At 34.7% G+C, this 24,034-nt stretch overlaps 1 protein-coding gene across 1 annotated transcript; it reads right to left on the bottom strand.

Annotated features, from left to right (window-relative positions):
- Positions 1–2,657: 2,657 nt before the first annotated feature.
- Positions 2,658–23,875, bottom strand: lad1 (ladinin). Its single transcript, XM_073823477.1, has 14 exons — positions 23,750–23,875; positions 22,746–22,871; positions 19,800–20,112; positions 15,198–15,277; positions 14,860–15,028; positions 11,829–11,915; positions 11,503–11,546; positions 8,690–8,732; positions 8,546–8,592; positions 8,372–8,438; positions 5,537–5,665; positions 5,329–5,430; positions 4,433–4,528; positions 2,658–3,393 (listed from the first exon to the last, which is right to left on the bottom strand). The coding sequence occupies exons 1-13, from the start codon at positions 23,785–23,787 to the stop codon at positions 4,460–4,462; spliced, it is 1,314 nt and encodes a 437-aa protein (XP_073679578.1). The 5' UTR covers positions 23,788–23,875; the 3' UTR covers positions 2,658–3,393; positions 4,433–4,459.
- Between the last annotated feature and the right edge of the window lie 159 nt (positions 23,876–24,034).

The following is a 24,034-nucleotide window of genomic DNA, read 5'->3' as shown; positions in this document are numbered from 1 at the left end:
GACTCGCTTCCATTCCACCTCTCACTCACGAAAACAGCCTGAGATTGCACTGCGTTCAGATGTATAGTTTAGTTCGTATCTCTGATTGAGCCATGTTGGTAAATTTAAAGGGGTCATCAGATGCAAAACTCACTTTTACATGTTGTTTGAACATTAATGTGTGTTGGCAGTTTGTGTACACAACCACCCTACAATGATACAAATCCACCCAGTGGTATTTTTTTAATCTTTAAAATTAATATCTCCTTTTTAAAATCAGGTCATTCTCAGCTTTTTGTCGGTGTGTCGGCCACTCCCACGATTGACATGATTGACATGAGCACCTTACCTTAGACCCGCCCTCACCGAGCTGAAGCAGTCCGACTCCGATCGCCATTGTGTCGACTCAGGTGCAGAGGAAGACAAGAATGTCTCTGATTGAGCGATTGAGGTGTTCTGTTGTTGGATGTAATAATGAACATAGCAGTCGTCATTTACTCCTGACATCTGAGCCGCTGAAGACGCAGAGGAATGACGTTACTTTTGTTTTTGAAAGGAAAGCGCAGATCCTGATCTACTTATGCATCTATGTTTGTGCAAACGATTAGTGATGCAGCTTCACCCACAGCAGAACTGAGTATAAGGCTTTTTTATTCATCTTTGCAAATGGCCTTTCTTAATAATGTGTTAGTTAGCAAGTTTTGCAGCTAAACACGGCTAAAAGAGGCTAAAGTAAAGATTTCAGCTCATCATCCCACAGCAGAGAGGGGCGGGGTGAGCAGAGCTCATTAGCATTTAAAGCAGGCATCCTCAAATCTTACCCTGGAGGTCCAATGCGCTGCAGAGTTTAGCTCTAACCCTAATCAAACACACCTGAGAATGCTAATCAAGGTCTTCAGGATCATTAGAGAATCACAGGTAGGTGAGTTTCATCAGGGTTGGAGCTAAACTCTGCAGCGCATTGGACCTCCAGGGTAAGATTCGAGGAACCCTGATTTAAAGGAACATGCAACAAAGCTTGCTCTAAAAAGGGCTGATTTTGACAAGGTAAAAACCGTGTTTTATTACCCTACCATTAAGATTTTTTAACCCAAGTATGTTGTAGACTTCTCATTAAGGCCCTAAAGAATCATATCAACTTGTGGAAAATGACCCCTTTAAGAGTTTCTAGGTTTGTTTGAACTCAGGCCTTATTTATTTTTTTATTTTAAGGACACTTGTTAGGTGTTCCGAGTTTTCTGATGCAGTTGCTAATGTGCTTTGGGTGGTTACTAGATGGTTGATCTAGAAAGACGCTTCCATATTTATGTAATATAGCTTAAAGAGCTGTACAAAAAAGTGGTAAATGGTAATAAAGGGATAGTTCACCCAAAAATGAAAATTACCCCTTGATGTATTTACCCTCAAGCCATCCCAGGAGTGTATGACTTTCTTCTTTCAGACGAATACAATTGGAGTTTGAAAAAAATATTTTAAAATGTTCTGGCTCTTCCCAGCTTTATATTGGCAGTGAATGGCTGTTGAGATTTTGAAGTCCAATAAAGTGTATCCTTCAATCATACAAGTACTCCACGCGTATATGAAGCAAATTGTTGCGTTTGTATAAGCAATATATCCAATATGTATCCAATATATCCATATTTACAACTTTATATACTGTAATCTTTATGTAATTTATTGTACTTCAAAATCACAACAGCCATTTACTGCCATTATAAAGCTTGGACATTTTTTTATATAAGTCCAATTGTATTTCTCTGAAAGACGAGAGTCATATATACCTAGGATGGCTTGAGGGTGAGAAAACCATGGGGTAATTTTTTTTTTTTTTTTTTTTTTTGGGTGAACTGTCCCTTTAATTGTAGTAATAATATTAGTAGTAGTATTGAAAAAAATATTAATAATAAGATTTATTATTTAACATTATTTTTAATATAATTGAATTGTTTCTTCTAGCATGTATGTGACCCTGGACAACAAAACCAAATGTAAGGGTACATTTTTTAAAAGTAAGATTTAGAAATCACTTGAACACTGAATAAATAAGCTTTCCATTGATGTATGGTTTTGTTATGATAGGACAATATTTAGCCGAGATACAACTATTTGAAAATCTGGAATCTGAGGGTGCAAAAAAATCTAAATACTGACAAAATCACCTTAAAAAATGTCCAAATTAAGTTCTTAGCAATGCATATTAATAATGAAAAATTGATTTTGATTTATGATAATAAATTTACTAAACGTCTTCATGGAACATGATCTTTACCTAATATCCTAATGATTTTTGGCATAAAAGAAAAAAATATAATTTTAACCCATACAATGTATTTTTGGCTAATGCTACAAGTATACCTGTGCTACTTTAGAGGTTTTGTGGTCGAAAACATGAGTTAACATAACCACTGATAGTAACAGCGACAACAACATAGTATTAATAATACTTTTTTTTATTAATTAATTTAAAATATTTAATATATTTAATAGCAATAAAATATTGTATCATTCCATTACTGAAAATGTGAGACATAACCACTGGTAATATTAAATTATTGTAAAATAATGAAATTGTATTTGTGTTCATATTCCTATTTATCATTACTATTATTTTTATGAAATATAATCCATTTCTTATTTTCACGAAGTCTGCATAATTTAAAAACATGAGACAACATAACCACCAGTATAAAATTTTTATTCATCTACAGCGTAAGCCTTCTGGGCAGAAAAGATAATTATATGACAGGTCGTTCTGTTTTTCCAAAAGAAAAAACAAAAACAAAAAGGAAACATAGGCTTTGGTTGAACTGGAATGAATTTGAAGTCGTTTTCAATGGGCTTGATAGGACACATTTCGCTGTTAAGAATACATCTACATTACATTTCCTTATTATGACTTGCGTCTCCGGCAAGTTGAAACAGCAGCAGCGAGAGCATAGGTCAGCTTCAGCGTATGATTTCCAGCTTCTTTATGAATCATCAAGCTTATTTCTAGTAGGTTTATTGAAACGGACATTCACGATACTACAGTTGTACCTTGGACTGTTCTAGTTATGGCTGAGGTCACAGATTATGCCGCTTTCTCCTAGTAACTTGCTTATCAATATTGCATATGCCAAACTACAAGGTGTGTCTGGCACAGACACAATGTATTCCTGCTGTCAGTTTAACCTTTTTGTGTTACCCTGTTTCCACAATCCATCAGTACGCACATTCTCAATTACATAAGCCTCGAATTTAACCCAAATAATGTAAATCAGTATGACGCCTTAAAAGTGCTTAGGAATTCACCAATGTAAAGAAGCAGAAGGAAAAAGAGTTTAGAGACATTCCTTGGCACTGCCTGTCTGAAAGAGTCGAACAAGCTTCCTTCAAAATCTTCAGAGATGCATTATCAAATGAATCTCAATAAACCTGTAGTGCAGAAAAACAACTGAATAAAGTGATTTGCTAACATTTAAATTAAAATAATTATTACAGTCATGTACAGTTGAGGTCAAAAGTTTACGTACACTTGATTCTTAATACTGTATTGTTACCTGAATGATCCACAGCTGTGTTTTTTGTTTAGTGATAGTTGTTTACAAGTCCCTTGTTTGTCCTGAACAGTTTAAAACCTGCTGTTCTTCAGAAAAAATTCACCAGGTCCCACAAATTCTTTGGTTTTTCAGCATTTTTGTTTATTTCAACCCTTGTATGATTTTGAGAACCACCTTTTCACCCTGAGGACAACAGAGGGACTCTACTATTACAGAAGGTTCAGACACTCACTGATGCTCCAGAAGGGGGAAAAAAAAACATGCATTGAGAGCGGGGAGTGAAAACTTTTTGAATTTGAAGATCAAGGTAAATAAGGCCAGTACTAAATTAAAAATATCATATTTTGGCAAAATAAGGAAAATCTCCATTCTGTTCAGAAGTTTTCACTCCCGGTTTTAAATGCATCGTTTTTATTTCTGGAGCATCAGTGAGGGTTTGAACCCCCTGTAATAGTTGCATATGGATCTCAAAAACATACAGTCATTGTTGGAAAGGGTTCAAATACACACAAATGTTGAAAAACCAAAGAATTTGTGGCACCTGAAAGATTTTTCTGAAGAACAGCAGGCAGTTTAACTGTTCAGGACAAACAAGGGACTCATGAACAACTATCACTAAACAAAAAAACACAGCTGTGGATCATTCAGGTAACAACACAGTATTAAGAATCACAGGGACGTAAACTTTTGAACCGGGTCATTTTTATAAATTCAACTATTATTTTCTTTTGGAACTATATGTAAACATCTTTTATGTAAAAAAACATATTATTCAGGTTAGTACTAAATAAAAAATAACATGCATTTTGTATGATCCCTCTTATTTTGTTAAAATACCGGACATTTGGCAGATAAAAGGGGGATGTAAACTTTTGACCTCAATTGTATAAAAAACTTTAGACACAGACAGTCACCTCGCTTTGTCTTTATCCATGAGAGAGTCAGTTGTCCTGGTCTTGTCCTCTTTCAAACAAACTCTTCTTACTGGAGATGTTCACATGTCTCAGATCCTGAGCATAAACAAACAAAAAAAACAAGACAGTTCGCTATTCCATGATTTAAGCTTTTACTTGTAACTCCAACTTTGGTGGAGTTTTCTGCATTACAAAGCTGAAACACTAATGTGCCACAGACTTAAAATCATCTCAAAATAAATATAAATATGCATTTATATATTGCATAAAGGAAATGAAATTGTCCTAAAATAGGCTAAAATTATTTATTTTATTTTAAATTGGACGTTTCTTTATGAGAAATTTACTTGATTGCATTGATGACAACAGCACAGCCCCATGTGAAATACTGTTTTAGTTGCAGTTTACTGTGGAAAAATTAGAATGTGCAGTAATGTATAGGTCTCTAAATGGTTGCTTGTTGAAAACAGATCAATTTTGAAAAATGAATGGTTGTTTGCGGATATGTGAAGGCCATGTGTCATTACATAGGCTTATTACATAAATGATTGCTCAAACCTGTTATTTCATAGGTGCCAATTATTACCTCAAATTCACAACATACATGACACATATTTGTGGGATGACTAACAAGGTCAAATGAGGGAACGGAATGGGTTCAGTGCAAAGTGTAATACTGCCACCAAGCCAAAGCTTGGTGAAAAACAGTGTTCAGTGAACTAATGAAGATGAGGATCCTTCCTGGAAATCAAGAGAAGCTTCACTCCGTTCTTCCCACTTCACGATTCATGATTTCCTTTCTCTCTGTGTTACTGTGCAGTTCTTGTGAATCCCAGTGAGATACTAGTTTGCAAAAACTGTGATTTTGGCTCATGGTTTAATAATGCAGCACTTACCGAAGGACTATGAGATGATGATGGCGGTGACACGGTAAAAGTTTTCTTCTGAACCCAGCGATTAATTCGATCGGAGATTCCTGAAGAAAAGCTGCGAAATTCCTGAAATGAAGTAAATGATTTTAACAAATGATTGAACAGTCAGTTAAGATGAGCTCAAACAAGTGAATCAATAACCCATTGTTCCAAACACTGTAAAAGTCCTTACCTGTTTGGAGAACAAGTTGCTTTTGTCTGATCCCTCCTGTTCTTTCTCAAACAGCTCCCTCTTTCTTGACACCTCATCTGCTAAACACACAGTCTTGTGCACCGTTGGGGATTTGGATATTTCCCATTTCTAAAAGTTGGAAAGAGCAACAAAATACATTTTGTTTGTGTTGCATTCAGCAAAATTTTGTGCTTTTGTGGTTCACAAAAAGGGTTTAAAACTCTTTCAACAACTGATTAAATCAGGTGCTTGAAGGGTTAGTTTACTCAAACATGAAAATCTTGTCAGTAATTACTCACCGTCATGTCGTTCCAAACCTGTAAGACCTTTGTTCATCTTCAGAACACAAATGAAGACATTTTTGATGAAATCTGCTTTCTGACCCCGCATAGACAGCAACACAATTACCATGTTCAAGCCCAAATGAATAAGACTGTTATTTTTGTTTCCTTTGCACACAAAAAATATTCTCATAGCTTCATAACACATCTATTTTACCAATGTCCTTGCTACCTTCTTAGGCCTTTAAGGTGGTAGTTGTATTGCTGTCTGTGCAGGGTGTTATGGGTTTGGAATGAAATATGGTTGATTAATTAAGGACAACATTTTAATTTTTGAGTAAACCATCCCTTTAACCTGGAAAATAACCTGAAAATTTTTTAAAAAATTATTTAAACTTAATATTATATTATCTAATTTATTTCTCATTGATTGCAACTATATTAGAACATTTGGGACATAACTAAAACTGTATGTGATGATTTTCTAGAAATTAATATTAAAAAAAAAAAAAAAAAAAAAAAAATAATAGATAAAATCTATATATATTAAGTGCCATACAGACATTTGATACTTTAAAACTAGCAGTATTTGCATGCTTAATTTTCTGTTTCTGGGTTTCTGCAAGTTTTATGAAGGTATTGAGAAGAAGATATTGTGTCCAAATATTGTGAAGATATAAGATATATGTGATCCTGGAGCACAAAATCAGTCATAAGAGTCAATTGTTTGAAATTGATGTATGGTTTGTTAGGATAGGACAATATTTTGCTAAGATACAACTATTTAAAAATCTGGAATCTGAGAAAATCACCTTTAAAGTTGTCCAAATGAAGCTCATAGCAAAGCACATTACTAATAAAAAAATAAGGTTTGATATTTACAGTAGAAAATGTACAAAATACCTTCATGGAACATGGTTTTTATTTAATATCCGAATGATTTTTGACATAACAGAAAAAAAAAATATATCATTTTGATTAATACAATGTATTGTTGGCTATTGCTACGAAAATACCTGCTCTACTTAAGACTGGTTTTGTGGCTAAGGGTCACATATTTACTAAAGATTCAAAATTACTAAATAAAGTGAGGTTATGATTAAAACAACAACAAATATCTGCCAATGGGCTCATAAAAATACACTTGATTCAAAGGGAAAACAGTATTTTTTACCCACTGACAGATATCTGTTTTTGTTTCAGCCATAAGCTAATTTACATTTAAGTTGATCAGAAAACGACACCTCACATTTTTTATTACATTTTTTTTTATTTTAATACGATGCAACTCAGCATGGGAGGTTGTCGCGGGGCCCCCCAACACTATGTCCCTCCATTATGCCACTTTTTAAGATTTTCTGCTTCAATTTAACACCTATGTGACCTGAATGCATAAATTAAGAATTGTTAACACTATTTTCCTGATTAATACTGTAAAGCAGCTTTGACACTATCTGTATTGTATAAAGTGTAGGGCTGTCAATCGATTAAAATATTTAATCGTGATTAATAGCATGATTGTAATGAGGCAACTCGTGATTAATCACACATTTTTATCTGTTCAAAATGTACCATAAATTAATACTTTTCAAGTTTTTAATACTCTAATCAAATATGGATGCTTTAAGCAAATGCCGAAGATGCCAGCCTTGAAACAACATACAGCACTACACAACTTTTCTACAAGTTTGATTGCAACACATAATCATTGCTATTAGTGTTCATCATCTGTTTTTGATTACACCATTACTGCTTTTAATATTTATACCATATGTACAACGACTTAACATACAGTAGTCAGCACTAATAAACTACTAAATATATTGTAGTAGCATACATTTTAATTTTTTGGACGGCTGCTTTGCAACGATTTGTATTGTGAAAAGCGCTATACAAATAAACTTGAATTGAATTGAATTGAATTGAAAATGCACGTTTACTGTTAGTGAAACCATACTCGACATAGAGCATGAAGACTAGACAAACTTTTTCAAATAACTTTTTCATGTTGATTAGACAGATGAACGAAAAACAACATATAAATACCAGGTTCCCATTACTTCTCTTTCTTTGCACTGAGCAATTGACTTACAAAAGCCTGTTTACAGTACATTATTTGCAGGACAGGGCAGCTCACTTCTTCTGAACATGCAAAATGTACATTTATTATTTGTTATTACATTTGTTTGTTCACACTGTAATTTGATGCAGCCAAGTTTAACAAAAATGTTTCCATTGTAATATTTTAGTGTTTGTCCAGTTATGTTTATGTATTGTTGCTTATCACTTTTCGCTAGGTTGGCAACATTGTGCATCCATTTCTTTAACTATGGGCTAGGTAATGGGTCAAACAGAAAATGCACGATACATTAATTGTGCACTTTAATAATATTAGTGGCGTTAAAATGATTTTGTGTTAACGTGTTTATTTTGACAGCCCTAATGAAGTGCTATATAAATAAAGGTGACTTTACTATAATGCATTTAAAAAAGAATCAGACAAAGTGTAGAAAAGCGCTTTTTAGTGATTTCAGATGAAGTTTCAGATTCAGACCTGTGAGGCTTGAGCCAGTCGTTCCATTTTCTCCTGAATGGAGCGAGATGATAACCTCTGTCGGGAGCTTGTGAAACGGTAGAGACAGCAGTTAATTCAACACACCCTCATTACACTGCTGCTAAAATTGAATCTAAAAGCTCACTTTAAATGTACTAATACAGACGCACTCACTTTCTCTGAAATGGGGTCTGCTGCTGCTCCTCCTCTTGGTTGGAGCTCTGTGGACCAGAATATTCAGAATAAGCGTGAGAGTTCATAAATGTGAGTTTCAGATTGGACTGAAGGAGTCTGAGGTGTTTGTGTTTATACCTTTACCTTATTGGATTCAAAGTTCTTTGCTGCAATCCGGACACTTGCACTGTGGATGAGATTGGATGTTAGTAGGGTTGCAAAAAGTTGGAACATTTCCAGTACATTTCGGAACCATTCGAACAAACTTTCCAGGATTTTTTGCAATCTTCCAGGGATTTTTGGAAAGTTTCTGGAAATTTGCCGTAAATTTGCATCCCTAGATGTTAGTAGTATGGAAGTCAATGCAGATTGTTGTAACTCTTCACTGTAGATGCTTAATTACACATTTTGAAGTAAGCAATGTCATAAAACAAATATTTTACATGGTTATGTTAATGTATAATAACTCAATATTATTATGAATATAACTGAGTGAATTCTGCATTGCTAGCTTTAAACGTTAATTTCTACATTTACTGTTTCTACATTGTTAATAAACACTGTACATGTTTACATTAGTTTATGAATTATCTGCTAACAAGCACAATAAAATATTTAACTAACATTAATAAATATGTAAAAGATAAGATATAGAGTTACCATATTAAGCGGAGACACTGCAGGCAAAAAAGCAGTTTTTCATGCACCTGTTAAGTTTGAGATTTTGGGCTTTTTGGTTTTTCATTGTTTTTCTCAGACTAGTGGGAAAAAAACACTGTTAAAGACACTGTTAAGTGTTTCTTGTATAGCACTTTATTTGTGTCAAGAGATTTCAATTACAATGCATATTTTTAAAAGCCATTTTCTTAAAATTATTTTTTCTTCTACACTGAGCCATAAATCTCCACTTCAGTAGTACTTAGACACCAAACTTTACAATATTATCCTGACTGTATCCTATATGAGGGATTTGTTGATGTATGATTTGCTTGATTTTATAAAACATTTTATTATAATGCCCAAAAAATGAAGAAAAAAAGGATAGTGTTTCCTGTCTGTTCTATTTTTTTTTAATTATGGCGTGATGAAATGAGATACCCAAAATCCCCTCTGTAAAATCTTTTGACTCTAATATGTAAAAAAATTAAACAAGAATTTTAAAACTGACTTCATTCAGTGTTTCGATTTCTGTACTAGAAATATATGCAAATTAGTGCATATTTCATTAAATAATGGCTCGTTTGCATATTTAATCCTAACATTTTAGAAAACTTGTAATACAAAAAATGTTTGCAATTGTCAATGTAACCAATCAACTGGGTAAATAAGGTGATGACTATTATTTATTTTTTTTACCCTATTCACCTGCAGTGTCTCGCATTCATTGTACATAAAATGCAAAACTATAAGAGAAAATGTGTTGAAGATGTACTGTAGCAATTTTATTCAGCAGAACATAGTCTAATTTTAAATGTGAATTGCAAACAATTGAGTCAAAGTAAATTGCATGTCATTTGCAATTAAATGAAAATGTATTTTACTTTAAATTTATATAACATTTTTTATTTTATTACCTCGCTTAAGTAGCAATTGAAATTGGAAATTCATAATTACTTTGTTTTTGATATAAGGTTAAAATGTAATGCCAAATACACTGGCAAGCATTTATAATAAATTAAAATATTTTTTTAATGTCACTTTCTATTGAAACTAGTATGTTATGTATTTAAACATTCAAAATGGTACATTTGTAATGAAGAAGTTACGAAGTCAAAGACTTAAAATATATAAACTCGCTTATTAACTAGTTTTAAAATGTAATATTGAATAACCAACTAGTTAAAATTATAATCAAGTACTTGACAAAAAATTTAAGCAATGATTTAAATATAAGTACATAATTATTTATAATAAGTTAAAATGTAATGCCAAATACATTGGCAAGCATTTATCGTCAATTAAAATATACTTGACATAATTTTTTTATTTAAACTAGTTTTTTTATGTATTTAAACATTAAAAATTGCACATTTGAAATGAAGACGTTACAAAGTCAAAGACTTAAAATATATTACCTCGCTTATTAACTAGTTTTAAAATGTAATATTGAATAACCAACTAGTTAAAATTATAATCAAGTACTTGACAAAAAATTTAAGCAATGATTTAAATATAAGTACATAATTATTTATAATAAGTTAAAATGTAATGCCAAATACATTGGCAAGCATTTATTGTCAATTAAAATATACTTGACAAAATTTTTTTATTTAAACTAGTTTTTTATGTATTTAAACATTAAAAATTGCACATTTGAAATGAAGACGTTACAAAGTCAAAGACTTAAAATATATTACCTCGCTTATTAACTAGTTTTAAAATGTAATATTGAATAACCAACTAGTTAAAATTATAATCAAGTACTTGACAAAAAATGTAAGCAATGATTTAAATATAAGTACATAATTATTTATAATAAGTTAAAATGTAATGCCAAATACATTGGCAAGCATTTATCGTCAATTAAAATATACTTGACATAATTTTTTTATTTAAACTAGTTTTTTATGCATTTAAACATTAAAAATTGCACATTTGAAATGAAGACGTTACAAAGTCAAAGACTTAAAATATATTACCTCGCTTATTAACTAGTTTTAAAATGTAATATCGAATAACACACTATAATATCGAATAACAAACTAGTTCTTTTATCTATTTAAACATTTCAAATTGCACCTTTTGACAAAAATTAAAACAATGATTTAAATTGTATTTAATCTTTTAATTTCACATAGTGTACTGAAGTGTGTCAAGAAACAGTGTGTTGAAGTAAACTCTTTTTAATAAAGTGCATTTAACTTATTTTTCATTAATATTACATTACATGCAGGTACAGTTTTAAAAAAGTTTTAAAGTGTACATTTATTTTTATCCGTGTGTGTGTTGATCAGTACCTTCTCTGTAACGGCATTTTTTCTTCCTCCTTCTTCTTCATCATCTGAAACAGATAATGACACTGAGGCACAAAGCAGTACTGTCCGTCTCTATGTGTGTTGAGTTAGTCAAATATTTAACAAATGAGTCCTGACAGCACATGGCATAAATAAAGGAAGCTGTATGTGACGTAGCACTTGAAGGGTATTGACACAAGCAAATTTGACAGGATAGTGACTCGCTGTACTGTCCACATGAAATGCAAATGTTGACAGTGTGTTATGTAACATATTGACCCTCATACTTAATTAGCTGGTGTATTTATACAGTCAAATGTGAGCTTTACCCTGAAGGAGCGCGTTCTGGAGCTCTGCCGTGTGAACACAGGTTTCGCAGCTGCTTCGAAATTGCTCTGTGACCCATTTTCATGACTCTGTGCACACATGCAAGTGAAATAAGGCAGTAAGTAAAGAAACAGTAAGAGAATGTCTACATAATTACACAAGTGTAATCAGTTAATAAATTCAGTTGCAGAATGGGGTTGTAACTCCTGTAAATAATAGATGTATGTGTTCAGAATGGGATTATTACCACCATATTTTAACTACAGTAAAGATTTCACGTTTAATTGTTGCTTACAGTTTCTTTGCAATTATTTGTGAGACTTACTAGTAATTTGGGGGTGCAATAACTTCTGGGTGCCAAACTTTTTTTCTTATTCTACATGAAGTTACTATTTCAGTCTTTCCACTTCCAGATTTTATGTTTAATTGCTGTTCATTTAAAACGTAAAATTTTGAAATTGTAAATAAAACAGATTACTGGTTCATGTTTTAGAAAGAACCTGAACCAAGAACCAGAATATTACTGGAGGGTGTATCAGTCTTTCTGCTTCAAAATTTCACATTTTAATTCAATGTCATTTATTTGCAATAAACTGTTAAACTAAATCCTACACCTAGATTTTTTGTCAGTGTATATGGTCCCCTATATCATTTAACATATTTGTGACAATCTGCTTTTTTGGCCACAGGTATAACAGTATATGTCATATCGTAAATGTTCCCCTAGAGGGAGCCCTAATATCATTCTACTTTAGGACAATGGTAATATTATGCTATTCTTTGTACTATACAGTATAAATGCCAGAGGCACACACACACACACACACACACACACACACACACACACACACACACACACACACAAAATAAAAGAAATAAAACTTGGATATATTTTAGAGCAGTCAATGTGCAGCTTGTATAGCAGTGTAGATTTACTGTCCTCTGAAAATAACTCAACATACAGCCGTTGTTGTCAAAATAGCTGGCCACAATAGTGAGTACACTCTATTTTGATCAATGTTGCTTGGGCACTTTTCCATTGAGAATGGGTAACACATTTCTATCTGGATAATTTAGATTGGTCATGGGCCCTGTGTCTTACCTGGTTGCCCATTGAAGGGAACATTGGCCAAAGTTGCCGGGCAACATTGTTTCCCAGTGTATCATCAGCCAAAGTGATAACAGCAGTATGTTGTTTAACCATGCAAAGCCAGATGTCCTATTCATCATGTTTGTGTTTTTGTCTGCTTGACAGGACCATACAAAGTTGTGTATCTTGTATTAGAGCAGTTAAAATTAGGTGCTTTAAGTACAATTCTCTCATACTGACCACTGGATTTTCAACATGACATCTCATGGCAAAAACTCTCTGAGGATTCGAGAATTAGAATTGTTTCTCTCCACAAAGATGGCCAAGGCTATTAGAGGTTCAGTAACATCCTGAAACATGGTTACACTACAGTGGTCAGGGTCATACAGAGATTTTCCAAGATGAGTTCCATTTGGAACAGGCCTTGCAAGGGTTGATCAATGAAGTCAAGCACTCGTTTTGTTCGTCAGGTGCAGAACCTGGCTTCAAAAAACAGACGCATGAGTGCTGCCAGCATTGCTTTAAAGGTTATAGAAGTAGGTCAGCTTGTCAGTGCTCAGACCATACGCCATACACTGTAACATGTCAGTCTGCATAGGTATCGTCCCAGAAGGAAGCCTCATCTGAAGCTGGCTCACAAAAAAGCCTGCAAACAGTTTGCTGAAGACAACCTGTCCAAGAGCATGAATTACTGGAACCATGTCCTGTGGTCTGATGAGACTATAAGATAAACTTGTTTGGCTCAGATGGTGTCCAGCATGTGTGGTGATGCCCTGGTGAGGAGTACCAAGAAAATTGTGTCTTGCCAACAGTCTAGCATGGTGCTGGTAGCATCATGGTCTGGGGCTGCATGAGTGCTTCTGGTTCTGGGGAGCTGTAATTGATTTCATTATGTACTGTACATTCTGAAGCAGAACATGATGCCTTCCCTCCAGAAACTAGGCCAAACGGCAATTTTCCAACATGATAATGACCCCAAACACACCACCAAGATGACAACTGCCTTGCTGAGGAAACTGCCGGTGAATGTGAAGGAGTGGCCAAGTATGCCTCCAGACCTGAACCCTATTAAGCACCTGTGGGGCATCCTCAAGCGTAATGTGGAGAAGCAGCATGTGTCTAACCTCCAGCAGCTCTGTGAGGAGTGGAAAAGGATCCCAGCAACAATCTGTGCAGCTCTGGTCAATTCCATGGCCAGGATGATTAAGGCAGTGCCAGATAACAATGGTGCTAACACAATATATTGACACTTTGGACAAGTTCACTTAGGGTGTACTTACTTTTGTTGACAGCTATTTTGACAATATGGCAGCACTCATGCATCTGACGCACAGAATGACTTCTAAACTTCATTGATCGACCCTTGCAAGGCCTGTTACGAATGGAATCCATCTTGGAAAACCTCTGTATGACCCTGACCACTGTAGTGTAACTAGTGGTGTGTAAAGTAATGTTTTTGCCATGAGATGCTATGTTGAACATCCAGTGGTCAGTATGAGAGAATTGTACTTAAAGCACCTAATTTTAACTGCTCCAATACAAGATACCCATCTTTGTATGGTCCTGTCAAGCAGACAAAAACATAAACATGATCAATAGGACATGTGTCTTTGCATGGTTAAACAACACACTGCTGTTATCACTTAGAGTTTACTCACTATTGTTACCAGCTATTTTGACAATAATGGCTGTATGTTGAGTTATTTTCAGAGGACAGTAAATCTATACTGCTATACAAGCTGCACACTGACTACTCTCAAATATATCCATGTTTCATTTGTACAGTATTGTCCCTTGAGAAGATACGAAAATGGTTGCTGAAATGTGAGGGGTGTACTCACATTTGTGAGATACTGTACTGTATGTACTGCAAAATAAAGTGCAACCAAAAGTAAACTAAACAAGACAGCAGTGCTGTTAGTGTGAATCTGTGGCTGTCTTACCTCTGTGTCTCCATTTGGTGTGGGGCTCATAGAGCCAGAGTGGGTGGGGCTGCGTGGTGACTCCGCCCTCGGAGACTGAGGGGGCGGTGACTTAGGGCTCAGAGGAGAAACCAGTCTGCTGGTTGCTGAAGGTGATGAGGGACTCTTATCAAAGGACATGGAGAGAGAGCTGATGAAAGAGAACAACAGATTGATATAATTTGAGCAGGGCAAAGATTATCACAGTGAGCAGAACTGCAAACAGATCAAGAAATAATAAAAGCTCTGCGTTTACACCACTAACACTACTAACAGATCTCTCTAATTCAAATATTTGTAATAGTTAAAAATGTGAATACCTCACAAATTTCCGAGATGCTTTTGGGGGGGTTTGGGAATTCGCCGATGTTGAATCCTGATTTATGCCTCCATTTTCTTGCTATAAAAAGACAAATAATTACATTGAGTGTGTAAATGAAAATATGATGGGAAATGTATTTACCGGTGTGTGTAGGATTGCTTTGTGATGGAAATGTGTCAAGATCAAGAACTTATTACTAGTCTTGTTGTTGGAAATTGAGTTGAGTTGTTTGTGCAGCACAGCATTTTGTCTCAATATTGGAAAATGTATCAGTTTATCGTGTGGGTTAGGTCTTGATCTGTTGTCAGGTGTTGTTTTTAACTCCACTGTTACCTAATAGGAAGATGTTTTGCAATGTTGCCACACTTATCATTTATTCAATATAATCTTATCTTTTGGTTTGTGTCCATTAAGGGATTATGCAGAATGCATGATATTTTTTATTTAGTATTGACCTAAATGTTCACATATAGTCCTCAAGAGAAAATAATAGTTGAATTTTCAAAAATGACCCCATTCAGAAGTTTACATATACTTGATTCTTAATACTGTGTTGTTACCTGAATGATCTACAGCTGACCTCCTTTTTTTTTTTTTTTTTTTTTTTTTTTGATAGTTGTTCATAAATCCTTGTTTGTCCTGAACAGTTAAACAGCCCACTGTTTTTCAGAAAAAACAATGACTGTATGAATTTGAGATGCATCTTTTCACACTGAGGACAACTGAGGGACTCATATGCAACTATTACAGAAAGTTCAAACACTCACTGAGGCCCCCAATGTAAAAACGATGCATTAAGAGCCGGGGGTGTAAACTTTTGAACAGATCATTTTTGTTATTTTGTCTAAACATCTTTTTTTTTTCATTTAGTACTGCCATTCAGAAGCTACAGAAGATATTTACATGCCCCCAGCAGAACAGCAGGCAGTTTAACTGTTCAGGACAAACAAGGGACTCATGAACAACTATCATTAAACAAAAAAAAAAAAAAAAACACATCCGTGGATCATTCAGATAACAACACAGCATTAAGAATCAAGCATATGTAAACTTTTAAACAGTGATTTTTATTAATTCAACTATTTTTTTCTTCTTCTAGACTACATGTAAATGTCTTTTATGTGAAATGCCCTCTTGAGCTCAGTAATTAATAAAAAATAACCCTCTTAGTTTGATCAAATAATTAACATTTAGCAGATTTTGTAAGGTGTATGCAAACTTTTGACCTCAACTGTCTGTCTAATATTACTATTTTATGTCTTTACTGTTACTTTTGAACAATTTAATGGGTCCTTGCACAATAAAATTAGTAATTAAAATAAAATTATGAGATTATATAAGATTTTTTTAAAAATCTTTAAGAATTTCAGTGTTTGAATTTAAATTCAGGCACATTTGAATTGGAATCACTAACATCTTTACAACTATTGACTGAGGCTGATATACTGTAAAGGAAATCCTGATAACATTGCTTTGAACAAACATAAGCAGATAAACTACAGTTTCATTAAAAGGAGAATTTTAATACATATATTTGTTGCTTCAGTAGTCTTTGCATTTCATTGCAGGTTGCACTGTCTGAGAATTCACTTTGTTTATAAATCTTTGACAGAAGTGACGGCACACTTCAGAAGTGGGTCAAATGACTTAATGCTCTCTCACGTCGAGGCCCTGTAGGTGTGTGTGAGAGAGACTGGCCCTCCCGCAGCCCTTTCTGTTAATCCTGTAGATGATTAATTACACACTCTACGGGTGGTAACGAGAGACAGCTTCACAGACGACCTCTGACCACAAACCACATGACGAAACCTGTCAGATTTACACTGCGTTGAAGTGACAGAAGAGAGGATTCTATATGGCCATTGCCAAACAAGTTCATCCAACAAGTTCACATCTGTCAATGGCAAACACAGTAAGACACTGCTGTCTTGTTGATCGGTACAACCTGACTGCTTCACTCTCACTGTCCTACTATATATAGCACCTAATGGTTAATGCTACAATGTCATTTGCAACATTAATGATCCCCTGCTGTGAGAACTGATGCATAACTCTATCAAAAACCATTGCAAAGAATATGCCATGCCAGAACACACAAAGGTTTTAAGGGGTGTATTTAAAGGACTCATAATTGGCATAATTGTTTGGAAAGTATTTGTTCTACCAACAAACGCCAAACCTTACCAAGCCTAATAGTACAACCACAAGCTATGCTGATGATTTATGGCACTGCGCATCGATTCCAGAAGTCTGATGCCAGAATGGCGATGCACTAATAAGCATAAAACGTACAAAGCAAATACAGATAGAGGGTGAAATTGTTTCCTTAGATTCTGTACTTTATTAAATATAATCATTTGTCTTGAATATATACTTAAAGAAAAAAGTAATTCATTCTGGAATCTCACAGACTTTTTATCTACCTTAAAATAAGATTTTAAGAAGTGCTGTTTATGAGATCTCATATACAGTAGGTCATACAAGATTGACCCTTTGCCATTTTGCTTAAAGATAACAAACTAATTTTATTAGACTGTCCTGGTTGTAATGCAAGTGGGAAATGTTTTTATGAAGTATGAGCACTCAGGGACTTTTCCTAAAAACGATTTTTGAATTGTTATCATACGTTAATTTAAATACGTTAGTTTGCTTGGTTTTTATTTTGTGTTTATGTAACTATGTATTATTGCCATGCAGATAGCCTTAGATGCTGACATGGTAAAAAATATTTTTTTATTACCAAAAAAAAAAAACATCATTGGTTATTGTCTGCTGTTGAAGAAGTTAGATTTTGATACTAATATAAGGGGAGTATTACTGCAATGAAAAAAAAAATCCATTTCAGCATCATTACTCTAGTCTTCAGTGTCACATGATATTTCAAAAATCATTTTAATATGCTGAGATATATATATATATATATATATATATATATATATATATATATATATAATTTCTTTTTTTTTTTTTTTTTATCAATGTTGGAAACAGTTGTGATGTGTTATATTTTGTTGGAACCTTTAATACTTTTTTGGATTCTTTAATATAAAAAGTTAAAAAGAACAGTGTTTATTTAAAATAGAAGTCACTTGTAACAATATAAATGACTATTTAAATGTTTGTGGTCAGTAAATTTTATTCTTTCTTTTTTGGAAAGAAAATAGTACTTTTATTCACCAAGGATGTCTTAAATTGATAAAAAAGTGATTACTTTTATTGTTAGAAAAGCTGTCTATTTTTAATCAATGCTGTTAATTTGAACTTTTTCTTTATAAAAGAATGCAGAAGAAAGAATGACATGTTCCAAAAAATATTAAGCAGCACAACTTTTTCCAACTTTGATAATAAAAGTAATAAATCAGCATTTCAAAATGATTTCTGAAGACACTGAAGACTGGAAGTAATGATGCTGAAAATTCAGCTTGCATCACAGGAATAAATTATATTTTTAAATGTATTCAAATAGAAAACCATTATTTTAAACTGTAATTAATATTACTGGTTTTTCTGCATTTGATCAAGTAAATGCAGCTCTGATGAGCACAAGAGAATTCTTAAAAAAAAAAAAAAAACCTTACGAATCTTACTGATCCCAAACTTTTGAATGGCAATGTACCTCTAATATTGTGGTTCTCAACCAGGGGGTAAACATTTAAGATGACTTTTTTAAGATGGCAAAACATTTATTGACATAAGTTAAAATAACTAAAGTATGTCTTATTTTAATTAACCTTCCCCATAACATTTTTTTTTTTTCGTGTAAGAAGGTTCCCACAGTCATTAAAAATCCAAATAAATGATGAAGCCTCATTTTAAATATGTGACTTTTTTTTTGACTTGTAAAGGCATGTCAATTACTAAAGTCCTAAAACCCCATTGGAAATTGTATAATCAATAAACATTTTTCTAGTAATGGCAAGATAAGTACTATAAAAGTTTTGAGTAAAAATAATTTTAAAAATACAAGTAAATCACAATCAGTGGGGTAAGAAAAATAATCTTGATTTCTGTTTGAAATAAGATTTTTTTTTGCTTACCGCATTGGCAGATTAGCAAAAACTCGCTAAATTTCTGACTTGTTTTTTCTGCTTGTCTAGAAAATCATTTTTAGAATTTTTGTCTTTTTTCCAGCCAAAATATCTAAGAAAAGCATTCATTTTACAGTTTAATATGTTACCATAGACATTGCACAACTCACATGGTATTAATTTTATTTGTGCAGGTCTTAAAAAGTCTTAAATTTGAGCCTACAAATCCTACAGTTTGGCTTTCTCTCTTATCTGACTCAATTTCATGTATTGGAGTCTTTACTAAAGATCTGAGTTGATTCAAGTTTGTTTTGATTTGGATGGAAAACATTGCTGTGGACAATTGAAGTCAAAACATTTGAGAACCACTTCTATAGTGTTCTATAGTGCCAATTTTGCCAGAGGTATCGGCTGAAGACAATATATCAGCCTGAAGCTCAGCTGTTTTGAAACAAAAAGATTTTGTTTCAGTAATCACAAACTGACCTCAGAACTTTCACTGAGAACCTCCTCTTAAAGCATCACATCACTGTAGAAGAACTACTGTACATTGAGAACCCATGTCTTCCTACCTTCCCATGTGTCTCTGAGTCTCTGGAGTTGGTAGGAGGTTCTGGAGACATGAAAGTCTCCACGCACCGCTGAGCGTTCTTGAAGAGTTCCTTGTCCTGCTGTTCCCCCAGCAGCTCCACTCGGGGCACCTCATCCGGGCTGCTCTCTCTGCCACCATCATCTTCCCCCTTATTCTTCCTCAGGGTTTCAACGTGCCTCTTCCTCCGCCGTTCATCACGGACTCGCAGCATCTCCACAAAGTCCATCTGCAGCTGGGCCACACCGCCACCGGAGTCACCACTGGAGTCGGCAGCTTCAGCAGGCCCACTAACACTGGAAATATTATATTAGCATGTTTACATCATGTCATGTTGGCTTTTTAACATTCATGTCATGCATAAAACCTTGTGTACACTTTAGCAGAAATAATATCATTTAAAAGAATACATTAAAATAGTTTGTTCACCCTAAAATAAAAATTTCTGTCTTTAATTACTCACCCCCATTGTCGTTCCAAACCCAGAAGACCTTAGAACAAGATATTTTAGGTGAAACTCAAAAGCTTTCTGACCCTGCATAGACAACAACACAACTACTGTACCACGTTAAAGACCCAGAAAGGTAGTAAGGACATTGTTAAAAAAGTCCATGTGACATCGGTGCTTCAAACGCAATTTTATGAAGCTATGAGAATACTTTTTGTGTGCAAAGAAAACAACAACTTTACATTGATGCGCATTCACAAGAGTACCAAGACAGGCCTTGAACGTGGTTATTGCGTTGCTGTTTATGCAAGGTTAGAAAGTTTTTGGATTTCATTGAAAATGTCTTAATTTGTGTTCTGAAGATGAATGAAGATCTTATGTGTTTGGAACAACATGAGGGTGCGTAATTAATGACAATTTTCATTTTTGGGTGAACTAACCCTTTAAGATTTGCAGTACAGTGCCTTGTAAAAGTATTCATACCTCTGTATTTTTTCACATTTGTTATGTTGCTGCCTAATGTTAAACAGCATTCATTTTTCCCACATTAATCTACGTTCCATACACTTACGACAAAGCAAAAACAGAATTGTCACAACTTTGTAAATTATTAAAAATTAAAAACGGCTGAAATAAGTACATTGCATAAGTATTCATACCCTTAACTCAGTACTTAGCTGAAGCACCTTTACTGCCTCAAGTCTTTTTTGGGTATGATGTGACAACTTTTGCACATCAGCATTTGACAATTATCTGCCATTCTTCACCTCACCTCTTAAGCTCTGTCACCTTGGATGGGGGCTGGCAGACATTTTCAGGTTTTTCCAGAAATGTTTGTTTGGGTCCAAGCCCAGGTTGTGGCTGGGCCACTCAAGGACATTAACAGAGTTGTCTATAAGCCACTCTTGCTGTGTGCTTGTCCTGTTGGAAGGTGAACCTTATGCCCATTTTAAGGTACTGAATGCTCTGGACTGGATTTTCATTAAGGCTATCTCTATATTTTGCTGTATTGAGCCTACCTTTTTCTCTGCTGAGTCCCTCAGTCCCTGCCGCTGATCACAGTTCCTGTGCTTCGACCACACTTTACTTTTGAGATCTCTGCATATGATGAGTAGTGCCTGGTTTCCTTCAAACATGATGCTTAGAATTGAGATTCATCAGACGAGAGAGACTGAGTTTCTCACAGTCTGAGAGTCCTTCAGGTGCTTTATTTGCAAATTCCAAGTGTGTTTTCATGTGTCTTCACTGAGGAGAGGATTGAGTCTAGCCACACCGCCATAAAGCCCAGATTGGTGGAGTGTTGCAGTGATGTTTGTCCTTCTGTAAGTTTCTTCCTTCTGCATATATGATCATGGAGCTCAACTAGAGTGACCATCGGGATATTGGTCAACAGTCTAACCAAAGCCCTTCTCCATCAATTGCTCAGTTTCGGCCAGGAGGCGAGCTATGGGAAGAGTCCTGAATGTTTCAAACTTCTTCCATTAAGGGTAACGGAGACATCCCTCTGTGAACCTTCAACGCAGCAGGATTTTTCTGAACTCTTCCCCAGATGTGTGACTTGTTACAGTCCTGTCTCTGAGTTCTACAGGCAGCTTTTTGGACCTCAGGGCTTGGTTTTTGCTCTGATATGCATTTTCAGCTATTAGACCTTTTATTAAGATGTGTGTGCTTTTCCAGAGCATACCCATTCCATTGAATTTGCCACAGGTTAACTTCATTGAAGTGTAGTAACATCTAGAAGCAATACGAATGCTCCTGAGCTAAATTTCAACTGTCCCAGATAAGGGTATGGATACGTATGCAGTGGAATCATTTATTTATTTATATATTTATTTTAATAAATTTGCAAAGATGTTAATAACCTGTTTTTTGCTTTGCTATTATGGTGTATGAAGTGTACATTGATGTGGGGGGGGGGGGGGGAAGCAGTTTAACATAAGGCAGCAACATTAAATGTGAGAAAAAGGAATACATTTGCAAGGCACTGTAAACTACAAGTGCATTTAGTAGAGATGAAAGCTCTACTAAATTGACAGGATCTTTACTTTGATAGATTCATAACCCATTTACACCACTGGGAGACATTCTGGTACATCTCGAAACTGTTCTTGTAAACTCGTTTCCCAGAAAGCAGTCTTATTTTAGGGCAAACTGCTTTTCTTGATAAACACGGACAGTGCAAATATGGTATTATGAGACTAAATTACATCATTACACTTAGATCTTATTCACATTCACTTTTATGATACCATAAACCTTTATCTAAAACTCTCTGAAGCGCTCATCCTCATGTTCTGCAAGGTCAATTGCTTCATGCAAAAATGTAACAGAAAATTTGCATTAAATTTGAAATATATCATTGAGTCTTACCAATTTGAAGCCAATTACAGCTCTTAAGCAACTTCAAGTGCAAAGGGAGAGCACAAATACGCATTTCATCTTGTCTAAAGTTGTGTTTTCTCTGTAATTTAGTTCTCGCACCTACTGGTTTGCGGTTTGGTCTCTTCAGAGGGACTTTCATCCGTGTCTGCTGTGGACTCCCTTATCTTCCTCCTTCTCTCTCTCTCTATCTCTTCCTCATCCTCCACCGTCCACTGTCGAGCCAGCCTGAAGATCAAACACATTTAAAATGCATATAAACACGTATTCTTTTCTGTGACACTAATGCTGATTGATTTTATTGCATTACAAGCTTTAAAAACATTTGGACTTTGGGTGACAACCACTTTCGATTTCTGTGAAACATTGAAAAAGCATTTATTTAAAACTTTTTATTAGACTGATTTACAGTTCTATTCACATGGAGGCAGAAGGATAGAAACGGCAGGGACATTTTGAGATACTGACTACTGAAATCCATCCTGTCAGTCTTTTTGAAAGTATGAGAAGATGCATTACGATCAAAGGTCTCGATGATATATCCCAGAGGTGGACTATTGTATTTCAGTTTGAAAACAGTGTTTCATTGTGCAATAACTGGTTTTTCGAGCTCTGTTTTGGTTAAAGGATACTCACTGCCTTGAGTCTGAAAGCCTGACATTACTTTCCATATGAGTGCATTACACTAGCTGTCAAAATAATCACAACCTGCATCACAAACTCTAACTGCACGTCCAGTCCAGACTCAATTACTTTCAGTTTTTATGTCAGTCATAAAGTCATCCAAAACGCATGACAATGATTGTAAATTTCAATATTAGCTACATTGGACGACGTGTTGCCTCAGGTGCTATATTTCTAAAACTTTTAAGGTTTGATTTTTTTTTCTTTCACAAAATTCTGAGCGAAATCATAATAAAAAATAATAATAAATAAATTATTCCATTCAGTGATCGTTCTGATACTTTTAAGTTAACATCTCCACAGCATATGAACCTATAACGTCTGTGTAAACACTGACACCTGCGCTTCTGCAACCTGTTAGAAACCGCAAAACCGTTTAGACCAAACCAATTAACGTTAAATGTGTATTTAAATGTACTTACGTTGACAAAGCAGACCAGTTTTTCCGGCTAATAGACATTATATCGGTGTTTCTGTGTTGAAGTCGTTTGGAGAGAGGTCTGTGGAGGTGTGTGAAGTGTCGCGCTCTTCCCTGTGTCTGTGGCACCTTTACCCCGCACCTTCACGAGAGCCGAGTCACATGACCACCATCATCACCTCCCGCCGCGCTCACTTCATACCTGTTCACTATTAATACACCATCACTGAATCGCTTCCGTGTTTTATCAACTTTGACATTATGTTTAAACCCTTGAGCAGCTCTTCAG

This window comes from Garra rufa, chromosome 18, assembly GCF_049309525.1.
Source record: "Garra rufa chromosome 18, GarRuf1.0, whole genome shotgun sequence".
NCBI lineage: Eukaryota > Metazoa > Chordata > Actinopteri > Cypriniformes > Cyprinidae > Garra > Garra rufa.
The sequence above is the reverse complement of the archived record's forward strand: the minus strand, read 5'-3'. Positions and strand labels throughout refer to the sequence as shown.